This window comes from Macrotis lagotis, chromosome X (genome assembly GCF_037893015.1).
Source record: "Macrotis lagotis isolate mMagLag1 chromosome X, bilby.v1.9.chrom.fasta, whole genome shotgun sequence".
NCBI classification, from domain to species: Eukaryota; Metazoa; Chordata; class Mammalia; order Peramelemorphia; family Peramelidae; genus Macrotis; species Macrotis lagotis.
The window spans coordinates 551,634,012-551,649,832 of record NC_133666.1 but is presented as its reverse complement, the minus strand read 5'-3'; the positions used below and the strand labels follow the sequence as shown (position 1 = coordinate 551,649,832).

Here is a 15,821-nt window from a genome sequence, read left to right as displayed (position 1 = left end):
ATAATCACATCAACAAAACTTTTGTAAAAATCCTAAAGCAAGGTCACAAAGCTGCTAAGTATTAGGCCAAATTTAAATTCAGGAAGGAGTGTTCCTGACTCCAAGGCCTATCTAGACTCTATCCACTATCTTACCAACTACCTGTACTAGTGCTGTTGTTGCTATTAGTACTGCCAGTTAGTAGAATCAGTCAATAATACATTAAGCAACTACTAGGTACCATGTGTCAAGACACTCTACTATGCTAAGGGGTTAGAATATGAAGACAAAAATCAAAAAGTCCCTTCTCTCATGGAGCTAAAATTCTAAAGGAGAAGATAACATGCAAAGTATTGGCTACAAAAATAGATGAAAGGGTCCCATGGACAAAGGAAGCAAAGGAGATGGTAATGTCTCTAATTTTCATTTCAGTTTCCGATATTGACCTATTTCACTTTGGTGACAAGAACTTTCTGTTTTGGCTCCTCAGTCACTGGTGCTGTAGCACTCAAAGAGGCTATTTCACCCAGACAGTGTGATGGCTGACGGCACTGGCTGGGAACAATGCTAGACCCAAGGCTCTTAGGCTGACTCCATAATGGTCTAAAGGGAAATGGTCTGGCACAGGCTGCCTCCTTTCTGCCCTTCAAGGTGCCTCAATGCTTCAGTAAGTCTGACATGCCCACTCTGAGTGTGGGAGTTGACATTAAATGGCTGTAAGGGCTGAGCTAGAAGCCATACTGATAATCTCAGAGATATCAACCTATTAGTGGTCAGCAGCTATAACTGGTAGTGATGAATATGGGCTCATTCACAATGCCCTCTTCTCTCAATGATAGCTATGAGGGCTGTGCTGGAAGATCTCGTGGTTTGGGGAATAGCGTTATTCTCCAGGTTGTTGAATCTACTCCCAAAAGAAATGGTGGTCAACAAAGTGGTGGTAGCCTGACTTGACCAGTACATGAAACCTCCAATTTCTCCCCCAGGCTACTGTACTGCATCAACTAAGCTGACTTGCCCTTTTTGTGGGTGGCAGTTGGTGTGATAATGAATATCCATGCAAAAATATTTAATAAAATATTAACATCAAGACTGTTGACTCTTAAGACCTACAGAGGCTAAATTTAAAATTTAACATATGGGGCAGCTAGGTGGCATAGTGGGTAGAGCACCGGCCCTGTAGTCAGGAGTACCTGAGTTCAAATGTGGCCTCAGACACTTAATAATTACCTAGCTGTGTGGCCTTGGGCGAGCCACCTAACCTCATTGCCTTGCAAAAACTAAAAAAGAAAAAAACTATAATAAAAAAGTTTACATATTATTTTTACCAGAAAAATAAGGTTGGCACAATGAGGTAAGATAACAATAATAATCACAAGGAGAAAAAAACCCAAGATTATAACAATGCATAAAGTTTGACAAAATACAACCCTGTTTTATGTCTAAAACAAAACAGCAGAAAATACAGAAATAAATGAGAAATCCCTAATATAGTAAATAGTATCTTTAGAAACCTAAGAGCTAGCATCTTCTATAAATAGAGAAACACTAGAGGTCTTTCTAAGACCAAGGGGTAAACAAGGATGTCTACTGTTAATTTTATGACACAGAAATACAGCAAAAAAAAAAGTACAGGAAATGAAAAAAAAATGTTTTGAAAATGGTGGTTTTAGAGATTCAATGCAAAATAGGAAAAAGTCACTTTAATAAAATAGCAAGATATAAATTAATGCCACAAAAAAGTAAATGCCTTTCTGTACATTACCAGTAAAACCCAACAAAAAAAAATTTCATTCAAAATTACTAGAGATTTTATAAACTCTTTGGGAATCCAATTACAAAGATACAAAAAGAACTATATGGATTATACCACTATGGTCTTTACCAAAATGGGCCATACTAATAAAATTATACTACCAAAATTAATTTACATATTCAGTGTTATGCTATCAAAGGATTATTTTCTAAACTTAGAAAAATTAATGACAATATAACATGTAAATCAGGGATTCTTAATGCTTATTTTGACAATGGATGCCTTTGGCAATCTGGTGAGACCTATAATAGATTCCTTCTCTGAATAATTCATAAATTCTTAAGATTCAAGAATTAACAAAGGAAACCAATAATACTGAAATAATTATTAAAAGACTTATAAAAAACAAGTTCATGGATTCTAAGTTAAGAACCTCTGATAAAGGGGAGGCTAGGTGGATAAAGCACCAGCCCTGGAGTTAGGAGTACCTGGTTCAAATCCAGTCTCAGACACTTAATAATTACCTAGCTGTGTGGCCTTGGGCAAGCCACTTAACCCCATTGCCTTGCAAACACCAAAAACCAAAGAACCTCTGATAAAGACCAAAAAAAGGGAAAGGACCAGGATATACAAAAAATATTTATAAAGCACTTTTTAGGAATATAGAACTGGAAACAAAGTGAGTAACCCCTAAATTAGGGAAAGATTTAACACATTACATATATAGATAAAAGAATATTAATTGCATTGTGAGAAATAAGAAACTTAGACCTAGATGAACTAGACAAGACTTGTTTTATACAATAACCTCAATATTATAAAGGAAAACAATTTCAAAAGATGTAAATCTCTGATAATTCTAAGAACCATGATGATTCCAGGATACTGATGGTTGAAAGCATTCCTCCCACATTTTGGTGGAAAGGTGAGGGATGCTGATACAGAATGGGACACGCATTCCCAAACAGGACCAAATCTGTTTTGTTTAAGTATGCTTATTCAATAAAGTTAGGCTTTGATTCGGGGGAAATAGGTAATTGGTTAGTACTGACAGTGATGAAAGAACAAGAAAGCCTCCAAAAGAAGTTTTATAAAATAAATATATATATATATATATAAAGAAGTCCAAAGTGAAGTCAAGGAGACAAACTGAATTATAGACTTAGAACTAGGAGACCTTAAGTTATCAAGTCCAACCTCTTTATTTAATAAATGAAGAAAAGAAGGCATTGTTAAGTGACTTACTCAGTAACACAGAGCTAAAAACGGAGGCAAAATCTGGCCAGGTCTTCAAGGTTAGCACTATTACACCATGTTCTTTCCATAAGCAGGGCAATTTGAGCTCTAAATTTAATGTTATTAAAAGGACCAATCTATATGACATTTGTTTTATATATAATTCTTATTTTCTGTTCATATATATAAATATTCATTTTGTTAATGGTTTTCTAATTCATTTTTTAAAATTTCCACAATAAAAATCTGGATATTTTATAATTACAGATAAGACTTCACCTGTAGTTGTTAAAAACTGTTGGCAAAGTATATAGATGAGAAAACTGGTGTTCTATAATTCAATTTGCAGATTCTCCAAAGACTATGCAGTTCAGAGCAGGCAATACAACTCTCCACCAACAGAAACTTCAGTTTCTAGGTCTGGCTACTTCTTCATAACATTTTGTTTTGATGACTAATATCTAGGTAGACTTTTCAACTGAGATGAAGAAGGGGATGTGGGATGGGAAGAGAAGAGAAGAAAGTGGGACAGGGGCTGGTAGGTGAGAGGCAATACTTCACAATAAGAGAACTTGAAGATCTGTCAAGTGCTCAAGGGCAGTTCAGAACTCCCTTCCTCCCTGACTTCAATCTGATGCTTGTTATAAGGAAGGCCTGCAGGAAACACCAAGTACAGAGCACAATTCCTCCACACCTTAGCAGATAGACCATTTTTAGGAATAACTTTTGGTCCCTAAGTATGTAGCACATAAGACACTCAGAATTTAATTTGTCTGATCTATGTAGAAGTCTGTCAGCAAGCTTATTACAGAAAAACTTTTCAGATTGGTGGTACCTGCCAGAGACCACACTTTATTACTTTATAATCTGAGAAGCTGAGATGAAAAAATTCATCATTGTCTGTCTGTGGCCAATTCTGTAATGAGTCTTTCAAAACTAATATGCTAAATTAGAGACAATAGACATAAAGTCTTTATCATTAGCTCCATTCTTTAAGATCTTCTAGTTTGCCAAGACCTGTCACAGACCTCGTGTTCCGATTGGCAAAGCCTTTAAGAAGATAGCCTCATCTGCATGCCATGAGAAGGTATCAGAGAAGGAACTTTAGTGAACTTCCTTTAATTACTTATGTTAACTATATTCATCTGGCATATAGTGCATAACATTGTAGATACTAATTGATTTTGAATTGCTTATAACCCCCCCCCCCCATAAACCGCTTGGGAGTAGCCTTGGAGATCATCTAATCCAGGGATTCCTGGTGAAGTCTATGGACTCCTTAAAGTAAAGTTTTACAATACATGAAACTTAAAAATACATAGGATTAAAACAAATTATAATGCAGTCGTTATTTTTTTAAAATTCACTGACCACAAAAATCTGAGTTACACCTAAACCTGACATCTGATTCTAACTCAATTCTTCTTGTTTTAAAAGTACAATCACCACTCATTCAACCTTTCTGGAGCAATTTGGAGTTGCACCCAAAGGGCAACAAAAATGTGCATACCCTTTGATCCAGCCAATACCACTCCTGGGTCTATATCCTGAAAAGATTATGAAAAAGGGTAAAAACATCACTTGTAGAAATATTCATAGCAGCCCTGTTTGTGATGGCAAAGAATTAGAAATTAAGTGAATGTCCTTCAATTGGGGAATGGCTTAACAAACTGTGGTATACGTTTGTCATGGAACACTACTGTTCTATTAGAAACCAGGAGGGATGGGAATTCAAGGAAGACTGGAAGGATTTGCATGAACTGATGCTGAGCGAGATGAGCAGAACCAGAAAAACGTTGTACACCCTAACAGCAACATGGGGGGTGATGATCAACCTTGATGGACTTGTTCATTCCATCAGTGCAACAACCAGTGACAATTTTGGACTATCTGCAATGGAGAATACCATCTGTATCCAGAGAAAGAATTGTGGAGTTTGAACAAAAACCAAAGACTATTACCTTCAATTCAGGAAAAAAAAAAACTTATTATGTAATGTTGCTATCTCTTATACTTTATTTTTCTTCCTTAAGGATATGTTTTCTCTCTCATCACATTCAACTGAGATCAATGGATAGTGGGGTGATTAGGTGGATAGCATGCAAAGAAAGAGTTCTGAAGATTCTGGTTCAAATCCTGTGAAGAACATTTACTAGTTTTGTGACCCCGGCACGTGATAGAACCTCTCTCAGTTTCAATGTCCCCCATCAGCATCTACCTTATTGGATTCTGTGAGGAATCAAATGAAATGATGTAGAAAGAATCCTAAAAAATAGAAAAGCAATTTTAATTATTATTATATAAAGAATTTTGGCTTAAATTGCAGGACTGTTCCAATTCCCCCCTTCCACTGGGTTTTTCCTGTTCCATGAGCCTGTGGGTCTGTGTGTTGTTCTCTCATAAAATGTTGACTGCTGCCATCATGATTAGAAGTTTCTAAGAAGCCTGAGTTCCTAGATACTATGCCAGAAATGCAAATTCCAACAGATACTACTCTGCTAAGAAGGCTCCTAGTCATTTAAACTCTCTCATCAGTCCCTTTAACTTGATAACACAGGTGTTGGACAAGATGATTTAAGGGAGGCTCAATTTAGTTGAAATAAAAGAACATTTCCAGGACAGCAACAAAAATACAGTAGTTCACTCCTTTAATGTCTGGTAGTAGTAGCAATTAACTAGAAAACAGGAAGCAAAAAACTTAATTGATAGTTGGATAAATGGTGTAAGGAGTTTCATTATTGTCTTATAATCTAGACTAGCAGTTTTGATTATACTTGTTCTATTCAAATCTACAAAATAAACTGCTTAAAATGAAATTTTATTATATTTGAGCAATCTAAACCATAGCATTCATGCTCAGAACCTAGAATACATAATATTAAGTACATTTATTTATTTGTTTTTAGGTTTTTGCAAGGCAAATGGGGTTAAGTGGCTTGCCCAAGGCCACACAGCTAGGTAATTATTAAGTGTCTGAGACCTGATTTGAACCCAGGTACTCTTGACTCCAGGGCTGGTGCTGTATCCACTGCACCACCTAGCCACCCCATATTAAGTACATTTAGAGATTAACATTTGACTTCTAGAGTGGTTTAGGGCCTCATTTAACTTGTGTTGCAAGCCAAGAAGTAGAAAAACGACCTCAAATTATGTCAAAATACATTAAATACAGAAATTACAAAGTTCAACTTTCTATTAAAATGACACAAGCACTACCATTCTTTGACCAGGGTGTCTGTCTGGTACAATGCAAAGAGTTAGATTTGGAAGGGGGGTGGGAGGGTAAGAAGGAGAGGGAGTTGATTTTAAACCCTCTAGGTGTGATTTTGAAACCACTTTTCTCGTCTTTAAATAGAAGCCTGGGTGGCTTCTTCTAGCTTCTAAATTTATCATTCTTTTCCTCTAATAATATATGTCTACACTTTGAACTATAGCTTAGAGATGGAGAAGAGTTCAATGTACATTCTTGTACTATTTTGGACAACCACTTTTCTACCTTTCAAGGGGCTAAAAGGAAAAATACACTGGCTTTAGTGTCTGGATTTCCAGGATTCAACATTACAATATTCAGTCATTCACTGGTTTATTGATCATGGAACTTAAGACCTTGTTCGAGACTTTATACTGCCTAAATTCCTAAAATACAGTTCCTGTCCTTAAGCTTACATGACAAGTTCACAAATAATTATGATCTGAGAAAGAATGTGATAAATGCCAAGAGGTATGAGAAAAGTACTATGAAGGGGAATAAAATTAATATAAAGGAGGGAATGAAACCTAGTCCTGAATAAGACTTCAAATGTGATGAGTATACCCAGTACGTCAGACAAAATAAATTATTGTTCTTGTCAAATCTATATTCACAGAACAATGCTTTAGTCAGTAGTCTCAAAATTTTGCTTTAGTTCAAATTTACACAAAATGGAATCTCTCATGAAAATCTTGCTAATATTCCAACAGTACCCTTTGGTACACTCACAACTTTCCAGCTACCTAAAAAAGCTGGTTTGGATCAAAAATCAAAGACTTACGAACTAGAAGGGGTCCTAAATCAATAAATCAAAGTTCTTCATTTCATATATTAGGAAACTGAGGCCCAAAGAAGTTCATGGGAACTCTAAATTACTTTGGAGTGTTGTGAACTAGCTTATTTGGTCCTTTTATAGCATTAGAGAGGATAGTTTCTTTCATGTAGCAAGGAATAAATACTTGATGAACTAAACTCACAGGAGTTAGGAATCAAGGTGATCACTACCCATCAGCTCTTACATGGCTAATGGAAAGAGCAGAGGCCTAGAAGGAACATGAATTTGAATAATGACTAGATTTGAATAATGTCTAGGACTAAGGGAAGCAATGACTTCTTTCCATCTCAGTTACTTTCTGCATAAAATATAAGTTAATAAGTATCATCTTATGGTCAATTATATGAATAACTGATCTCTGCCCAAATGAATAGCCTATACAAGCATTACTTTTTTTTTGACATTTTAATGTATAGTTTTTTCACCAGCCTTTTCTGAAATGTCCTCCCTCTTACTTCCAACTCTAGTCCTACAAAAAAAAAGCCAAGAAAAACACTCAACCAGGTAACTTCAATTTTGACTGTATACAGTTATATATACATTGTGATCCTCTAAGTCCCCTACTTTTCTGCTGAAAGGAAGGAGTTGAATTTCTATTCTCCAGGATGATTACTCAAGCTGTTTCCTTTTATCGATATTTTAATTTCCATTGAAGCAGCTGGTTGGTGCCTCAGTTAGAGGGTTATTAGCTGGATCTCAAGTCAGGAAAAACCTGAGTTCATCTAATCTTAGATGCTTTTGGTTGCAAGTCATCTAATCACTCAGTTTCTTAAAACTGTAGAAAGGAGGTAATAGTATCTACTTCCCTTTGTTTTGAGGATCCAATGAGTTATCTATAAAGTGCTTAATTAGCACAGTGCTTGGCATACACTAAGCATTAAATAAATGCTTATTTCTGGTGTGCATTTATAGTTTTTCTGATTTTGTTTATTTCACTCTGCATGAATTCATATAACTCTTCCCTAAGTTTTAGAGCACTGACTTTCAAGCTGTAGAATCCTTAGGAACATTCCATGCCTTGGATGATCAGAAAGGTACTAAGATGCAGGTCCAGGTGATGGAAGAAACAAACATCTATTATAACTATCCTTTGATGAATATAAATGGAAAACTGAGATTCTGAAGAAAAGTTTGAAATTATGCTATAAAAAATAGTTTAGAAAGCTGGGTTCACTTAAATTTTAGTTTTAAATATCACTTTGGATTATTCCACAAATTTTAGTAGAACACGATAGTAACACTTATACACTATCCTTTTATAGGTTTGCAAATTGCTTTACTTATTATATCCCATTTGATCCTCACAATGATTGTGCACTCAATGAAGCCTCTGAAATTGAGATGGAACAAAGTAAGAATTGATTGCTGTTTGTGCCAATTTTGGCTTAACAATTAGCACCAAGAGAGTACAGGTGCTCCTCAGCCACTGGAATCATCCATTACAGCAAATATTGAAGTTTTGAATCCTGTGAATCAGTTAGTTACCTTGGCAGTATACTTTCAAGGGATGTACACATTGATAATGAAGTTGATGCAAGCATTGCCAGGGCTAACTGAGGGAGGGTTAAGTGATATGCTATAGTCAGATGTCAGAAGAAATCTATGGACTCAAATAGTCTGACTCCCAAACCATGGAATTTTCAATAACCAGGCTCTCTCTTGGAAAACACATTTTCAAGACTTCAATGCCCTCAAGCAGGATAGACCTAATTTTTAGAAAACTGGCATAAGAAAATGTACAAACCATTTGTCTAAGATGACACAAGGAAGGGGGCAGCTAGGTGGCATAGTGGATAGAGCACTGGCCCTGGAGTCAGGAGTACCTGAGTTCAAATGTGACCTCAGACACTTAGTAATTATCTAACTGTGTGGCCTTGGGCAAGCCACTTAACCCTGTTTGCCTTGCAAAAAAAATCCGAAAAATTAAAAAAAAAGACACAAGGAAAAAGTTATCAAATACAAACAGAGGTACGTACTAAGTGCAGATTGCAGTCATTGGCAAAGCATCTACTATAATTTCTAGTACACTGATTATCTAAGAAATGCTTGCTGAAATTTTATTTTAAGTTCATTGTGATTATCTCCTTTCATATGAAATTCAAAATTTTGATTTACAAAAGTTTTGTGTTTTAGTATTTGGATTTTGGTATGCAAAAAAAAAATCAAAACCAATACCAACAAGAACTACTGAATGTTGCTAAAGAAGAAATTCCTTTGGATCTGTGGAATGTCACACCTTTGGTTCTTAAGGCAGCAGCTGGTTTGAATCTGTTACCAGGTGAAAAAGGCTCAAAACTCTGGTATCCCAAGAAATGAAAAAAAGCATTAAGAAATTGTAATGGAAACATGAAGATATCAAAAACTGCTTATCCATTGGGACTGCTTGTTCATATATGTTGCTTATGTAAAGTGGTGGTGGGCCTTTGCTATTCAAACATAAGAGACTGCTATGGGGACAGGAAAAAAAATCAATACCATGGAGAAATGGGTAGTAACTAATTGTGCAGTGTTCCATGAAATTATGTTTGATGCTGGAAGCATTAGAATCTCAATATATCTTTCAATTTATATCCAGACAGCAAAAGAAACTCCCATTTTTGACTCAAAGCCCTGAAGCTGGGACTTTCTGCTTATGTTGATGATGTTGATAAGAGCTCTCAGGAATACAAAACCAATACCAAAAACCTTTCCTCTAAAGTTTATTCAAGAAACATTTAAAAAATTTATATTCCCAGAACAAAATGAAACAAACAAAATGACCATTAGAAGACCACAGAAGTCAGGAAGAGCAGGATTAAAAGTCCCCTTTATTAAATATTATTGACCTTGACAAATCACAATCTTTCATTCCACTCTGGCGAATTTCTAGTGCTATGAATTGCAGAATAGATACCTTGGAAATCTACGTGGATAGGGGAAATTTCATCACTTGGAGTTTCCTATACAAATCACTCCTTGCAGCCTCCTCCCAATGGCAAGTTCATCCCAGAAGTTCTTCCCATTTTGAGGAAGGGCTTATCCTTCTTCATACCAGCTACATTTCACACTATAGCCTTTGCCACCAACCTTCAGTTGCCTTCTTTCTCAACTCTGTTGCCTTTCTTCCATTGTTTTGTTCCTCCTACAAGCTCCATTTTGAGAACAGACCTAAACCAGGCATCCTCCACCTGAACTTCTTTCACTATTTACCTAAATAGGAAGTTCTCCATACTTTTCAGCTCTTTTAAAAGTTATCTTCTCTCATTAGAATGAAAACTCCTTGAGGAAAGAGACTGACCTTTTTGCTTATATTTGTACTCAAGTATTTTAGCTAAGTGTCAGGCACAAATAAATTCTTTTTTTTTTAATTTTAGGGGGTTTTTTTGCAAGACAATGGGGGTTAAGTGGCTTGCCCAAGGCCACACAGCTAGGTTAATTACTAAATGTCTGAGGTCGGATTTGAACCCAGGTACTCCTGACTCCAAGGCCGGTGCTCTATCCACTGCGCCACCTAGTCGCCCCCAACAAATAAATTCTTAATAAATGCTTCTTGCTTTTGTTAGACATCACTGGTATGGAAGTTACATACACATGACATATTGTCTCCTATCTACATACATACATCGATAGATTTCCCTCTTCTAGCACTTTGGTAGGCATTGGTGATGAGAATAAGGGGAAAGACAGCACACAGCAGGAGAGATCCACATTTTCTCACTTTCTGCCAGGGGCACTATCAACCAGATTCACTATTGATTGATCTTAACAGATTCTTCCTCACCCCTAAAACAATCATCAAAACTTGACAGCACTACCTACACAATATCTCGACCAATGTCCTCCTTCTCTCCACCCACATTCCTTCCATTTATACCCTCTCCCTCAAATAATAGTTTCCTAGGTGGTCTTATTTCCCCTTAGCCCTCTCTAAATCTATCATCTACATAACTGTCAAAATGATATTCTCAGTCTGACTTCTATTGCTAAATAAACTCCATTAGGCCCCATTTACTTCTAAGATGAAATACAAATGCTCATTTCTTATTTAGAATTCTTAACCTGGTCCTCCTCTCCATATCATACATTATTCTCCTCCATGCACTCTCTCCCTGGTAAACTGACCTATTTTGTACCTTCATATGTAATATTCTGTACCTTCTCCTTGCCTAGAAGGAGTATACCCTCTGTACCCCTGCCTCTCTGAATTCCTAGTTTCCTTCAAAGTTCAGCTCTAATATTTCTTTTACATAAGATCCTTTTGGATCTCTTTCCAACTCTAGTGATTCCCTCCAAAATCACCTTGTATTTATTTGTTTTTGATAGACAATGTCTAGATTGTTTTATTTCTCATCTTTGTAACACAGTTTCTATCACATGTTAAGCATTTTTTTCACTGACTGTCCCCCCACCCCCATCCCTGGAATTCTCTGCTTCCTCATATCTCTTCCTTCAAGTTCCTGCTAAAATCCTACCTTGGTGGGGCAGTGGATAGAGAGCATGGAACCTGGAGTCAGGATGTCTTGAGTTCAAATTTTACCTCAGACACTACTTAGCTGTGTAACCTTGGATAAGTCACTTAACCCCATTGCCTTGGTAAAAGAAAAAAAAGAGAAAAGAAGTCCTCTCAACCTTCTATAAGAGGCCTTTCCCAATCAAGAGCTTTCTGTCAATGATATCCAATCTATCCCATTTAGATCTTGTTTGAATATAATTGTTTACATTTGTTTCCTCTCTTACATTTTAAGTTCCTAAAGAGCCTGGACTGTCTTTGCCCTATCTTTGTAATCCCAGACTTTACAAAGTGTTTGCCATATATAGTAGGCACTTGATAAATGCTTGTTGGTTTTATTTTATAGGAGTTTGGTGATGGAAGAAATGTCTAAACTATTTAGTTTAAACTATTAGTGAATTACTACTTCCAGCACAGACCCAACAGCCATCGGCCAGAACAGTAACCAATGGAGAAGAGGCCAGCCAGGCCCATCAACTTCCAACCAATTGCAATCCACAGGGCAGGAAAATCAGCTTAAGGAGAAGCAGCAAAATACACTGAAAGAGAAAGAGTAAGTGGTATATGCCAGGCAAATCAAGCTCCCATCTTGAACACCATTTGCTCAGATTCTAAAGGAAAGAACTGAGAAATCTGAACCCAAAATCCCTCCACAGCACCAGCCCTGTTTTCTGTCAGTAAGAACTCAACATTCAATCCTTGTAGAGAATCTGTCAACTGCTTCTGCAGACAGAGCTATAGTTGACCACCCAAAAAAGTACTTGCCAACAAAGTCTTTGGCATTTTTAAAATAGTTCAACATCAAAAATAGCTATTGGTTTGCAAGTGTGGGGAAAAAAAATTAAAGATGCAATATCTTCTGCTATGAGGCCTTCCCATCTGCCTTGAAGCAGTGATTTTTGCACAAAGGAAGCTCTAAATTCATGGTTTTTTAATACATATAGTTTAGAAGAATTCATCTCATTTGAAAGCTGAACAATCTGAAATTCAATATCTTTCTTGTTTTTTTTAGGTTTTTTTTTTCTTTTTGCAAGGCAAATGGGGTTAAGTGGATTCCCCAAGGCCAAACAGCTAGGTAAATTATTAAGTGTCTGAGGTTGGATTTGAACCCAGGTACTCCTGACTCCAAGACCGGTGCTCTATCCACTGTGCCACCTAGCCACCCCTATCTTTCTTGTTTTGATAAAAGTATAGAATATTTCAGGCATGAACTCTAGTTAGTTTTTCTTCACTTAAAATGGAGTGACATCAAGTTGTGGACCTTTATTCCCAATGAGACTACAATTTGATATTTTAGAAAATTCTTACTAACACGTCATAATAAAAACATGCCATAAAAAACCCCAATATTTCCATCTCAACACACTACGGTAAAATTTTCAATTTTCCGGGAGTATGCTCAGGTAAAATATACAAATTTTAAAAATTGTAGTAGTCCAACTGAGCTAAATCAAACAAAAATGAGACATTAGAAACAATTTTGAAAGGACCTTGTATAAATTATTTAATTAATATGAGCTTGTTTCCTCACGTGTAAAATGAAGGGATTGGACATATACTCTACCTAGCATGCAAGATCCATCTATGAATATTATACTGGTTCGTCTCATTACAAGTCAATACGTGGTACTGACTTTATCTGAGGTGACGGCTAGGTGGCGCAATGGATGAAGTGTCAGGCCTGAAGTCTCATTAGCTGTGAGACTCTGGCTAAGTCACGTAACCCCGCTTGCCAGATTATTTACAGGTAAAAGTAGCTGGTGGAAAGAAAGGGTGAACTACTCACAGTATCTTTTCTAAAAAAAAAAAATGTCAAAGAGGATTAGTCTCACAGGAAAAAAAATCGAGACAACAAATTCTTCCCCATCCCCTTTATCTCCCATATCCTTTGAAGGCAAAGAGGAAATTAAAATTTATTTTATCTATTTCTCTCTGGCAACTTTTAAATAAGACTCAAAGATGAAAAATTTGTCTTTCTATTCCAACAACAAAAAAATGAGTTCACTTGAGGCCAATTTTTGTCTTTCCCAGTACTTAGAATCTTCAAACATACTAAAGTTACTGAAAAGTCCATTTAAAGCTCGATTAAACCCAGCCTGGAAATATTTATTGAACGACGACACTTTTTTATCTTGTTTCTTAATCTCTGTGTGTGTAATCCGCTACAAGTACACAGTTACATAATTTTTTTTTTAGGTTTTTGCAAGGCAAATGGGGTTAAGCGGCCACACAGCCAGGCCATTCGTGAGTGTCCGAGGCCGGATCCGGCCGCGGCCCCGGCCCCGGCTGCGGGGCCGCCCCAGAAGTTATTCGCTACCTGACCCAAAACGAAGGCTTTCCTCCCCGCAGTCCCCGAGCCGCGGCCGGCCCCCCGGCCCCCGCGGCCACGCTGCGCCGCCCCGGGCCGCGGGGGTCTCCCCTTCCGGCGCGGCCTGGCACGTGTCCGCCTCCTCCGCGCTCACCTTGGGCTTCTCGGCCAGTCTCTTGCGGCTCCTCTTCCTGGCGTCCTCGCTCCTGAGCGGCTTCAGCAGGGCCCCGTCCTCGGGGGCCGGGGCCGGGGCCGGGGCGCGGCCGCCGCCGCCTCCTCCCGCCGCCGGGCCGGGCTCCGCCGCCTCTGGCGGGCCCCGCCGCACGCCGCGGCCCAGCCCAGCCCGAGCAGCAGCAGCAGCAGCAGCCCGAGCGCGGCCGTGCCCAGCAGGATCACCCAGGCCGGGTAGCTGTGCGGCTCCAGCCCCAGGTCCAGGCCCAGCTCGGTCCGCAGCAGGGAGAGGCCGGCCGACAGCAGCTCCCGCAGCGGGGCCGAGCCCTCCTCGGCCTGCTGGGCCAGCACGTCCTGCCAGCTCCGCGCCGCCGCCGCGGCCATCTTCCCTCGGGGTGCGGGCCCCGCGCCGCGAGCCGCCGGGGAGCGAGGGCGCGCGGGGCGGCCGAGGGGCTGCGCGGGGCGGGCGGGGGCGAGAGGCGGCGCGGCGCGGGGCTCAGGCCGACCTCATCGCGGCCCGAGCCGCGGGGGAGGGGCGCGGGGCAGGGCTGCTCCGGGGGCCCGGCGGCCAGGCTCACCCGGAGGAGGAGGAGGGCCGGGGGGCGGCCGCTCGGGGGCCACCGCTAAGCGGCGTGTCGGCGCCGGCGCGGGGACCGGCCTCCTCCCGCGGCTCAACAATGGCGGCTCGGGCGAGCGGGCGGGCGCGCCGTGCGGGCCGGGGGGCGGGGCCGGCGGTCACGTGGCGGGGCGGGGCCGGGCGTCCGGGCGCGAGCGCGCGTCCGCCCGCCCCTCCCTCGGACGCTCCCGGGGGGCGGGGCATGCGGCCGGACGCTCGGGGTGCAGGCGCGCCAAGCCCCGAGGGGACCCTCCCCACGCCCACTTTTTAAAAAAATTAAAATAAAAAAATGGTCTTTAATCTACTTGCGGCCTCAGATTTGTGACACCAGCCCTCCCCCACCCAGCTACGGGTCCGGAGGCCCGTGTTTTTTCCCTTTTTTTAGGTTTTTCCCCGAGGCCATGGGGTTAATGGCTTACCCAGGGCCACACAGCTAGGTCATTATTAAGTGTCTGAGGTGCAACTTGAACTCAGGTCCTCCTGACTCCGCTGCGCCACCCAGCCACCCCCCCCCCCCCAGCCGTCCCATGTTTTACAAACTGGAAAATGGGCCGACAATTATTTTAAGTTTAAAAAAAAAAAGTAATTTTTTTTACCGTCCTTGACTATTTCAGGCTGTTCTGCAACCGGATTGTTGATCCGTATCCTGCTGCTCTTCTCCCAATCCTGAGGATTCAGAAGTGGGAAGACCTGTGCTGCACACTGATGAAGATCAAGAACAGGCTTCAGATGTTATCCCTAACCTCCCATGGTCCTTTCAATTCAAAAGCAAACAGCAAGGATTGAGAAGTAGCAGGGACCTGATGGGGAATCCAGTTTATTCCTCTCCTCCATTTTATACAGACCAGGGAGCTGAAGATTGGAGAAAATATGATGATTTGTCCATAGGAATGTGTCATTGTCCTCATAAAAATCACTTTAAAAAAAAAGACTTAACCAAGTCACTTAACCTTCCCAATTTCTTCATCTTTACAATGAGGAAGTTGGACAAGAAGGCCTCTGACTCTCTCTTCCAAGCTGATCTATGACACAAAACCAATATAGAAAGGCAGCCACAGAATCAGCAAGATGTACAAGAAACATTTTTCTAATCATCTAAGGAACTTTTAAAGCTAAAAACTTGAACAGCTGGTTAAAAGGAAACATTTATCAAGTGCCTATGTAGTATTATAAAGCTTTGT

At 39.9% G+C, this 15,821-nt stretch overlaps 1 protein-coding gene across 1 annotated transcript in view; it reads right to left on the bottom strand.

The window, feature by feature from the left end:
- The window catches only part of MTDH (metadherin), a 73,854-nt gene extending 59,377 nt beyond the window's left edge, over window positions 1-14,477 (bottom strand). The window contains 2 exon segments of the mRNA XM_074200457.1: window positions 14,008-14,115; window positions 14,118-14,477. Coding sequence (XP_074056558.1) covers window positions 14,008-14,115; window positions 14,118-14,408 — 399 coding nt within the window. The 5' untranslated portion in view covers window positions 14,409-14,477.
- Between the last annotated feature and the right edge of the window lie 1,344 nt (window positions 14,478-15,821).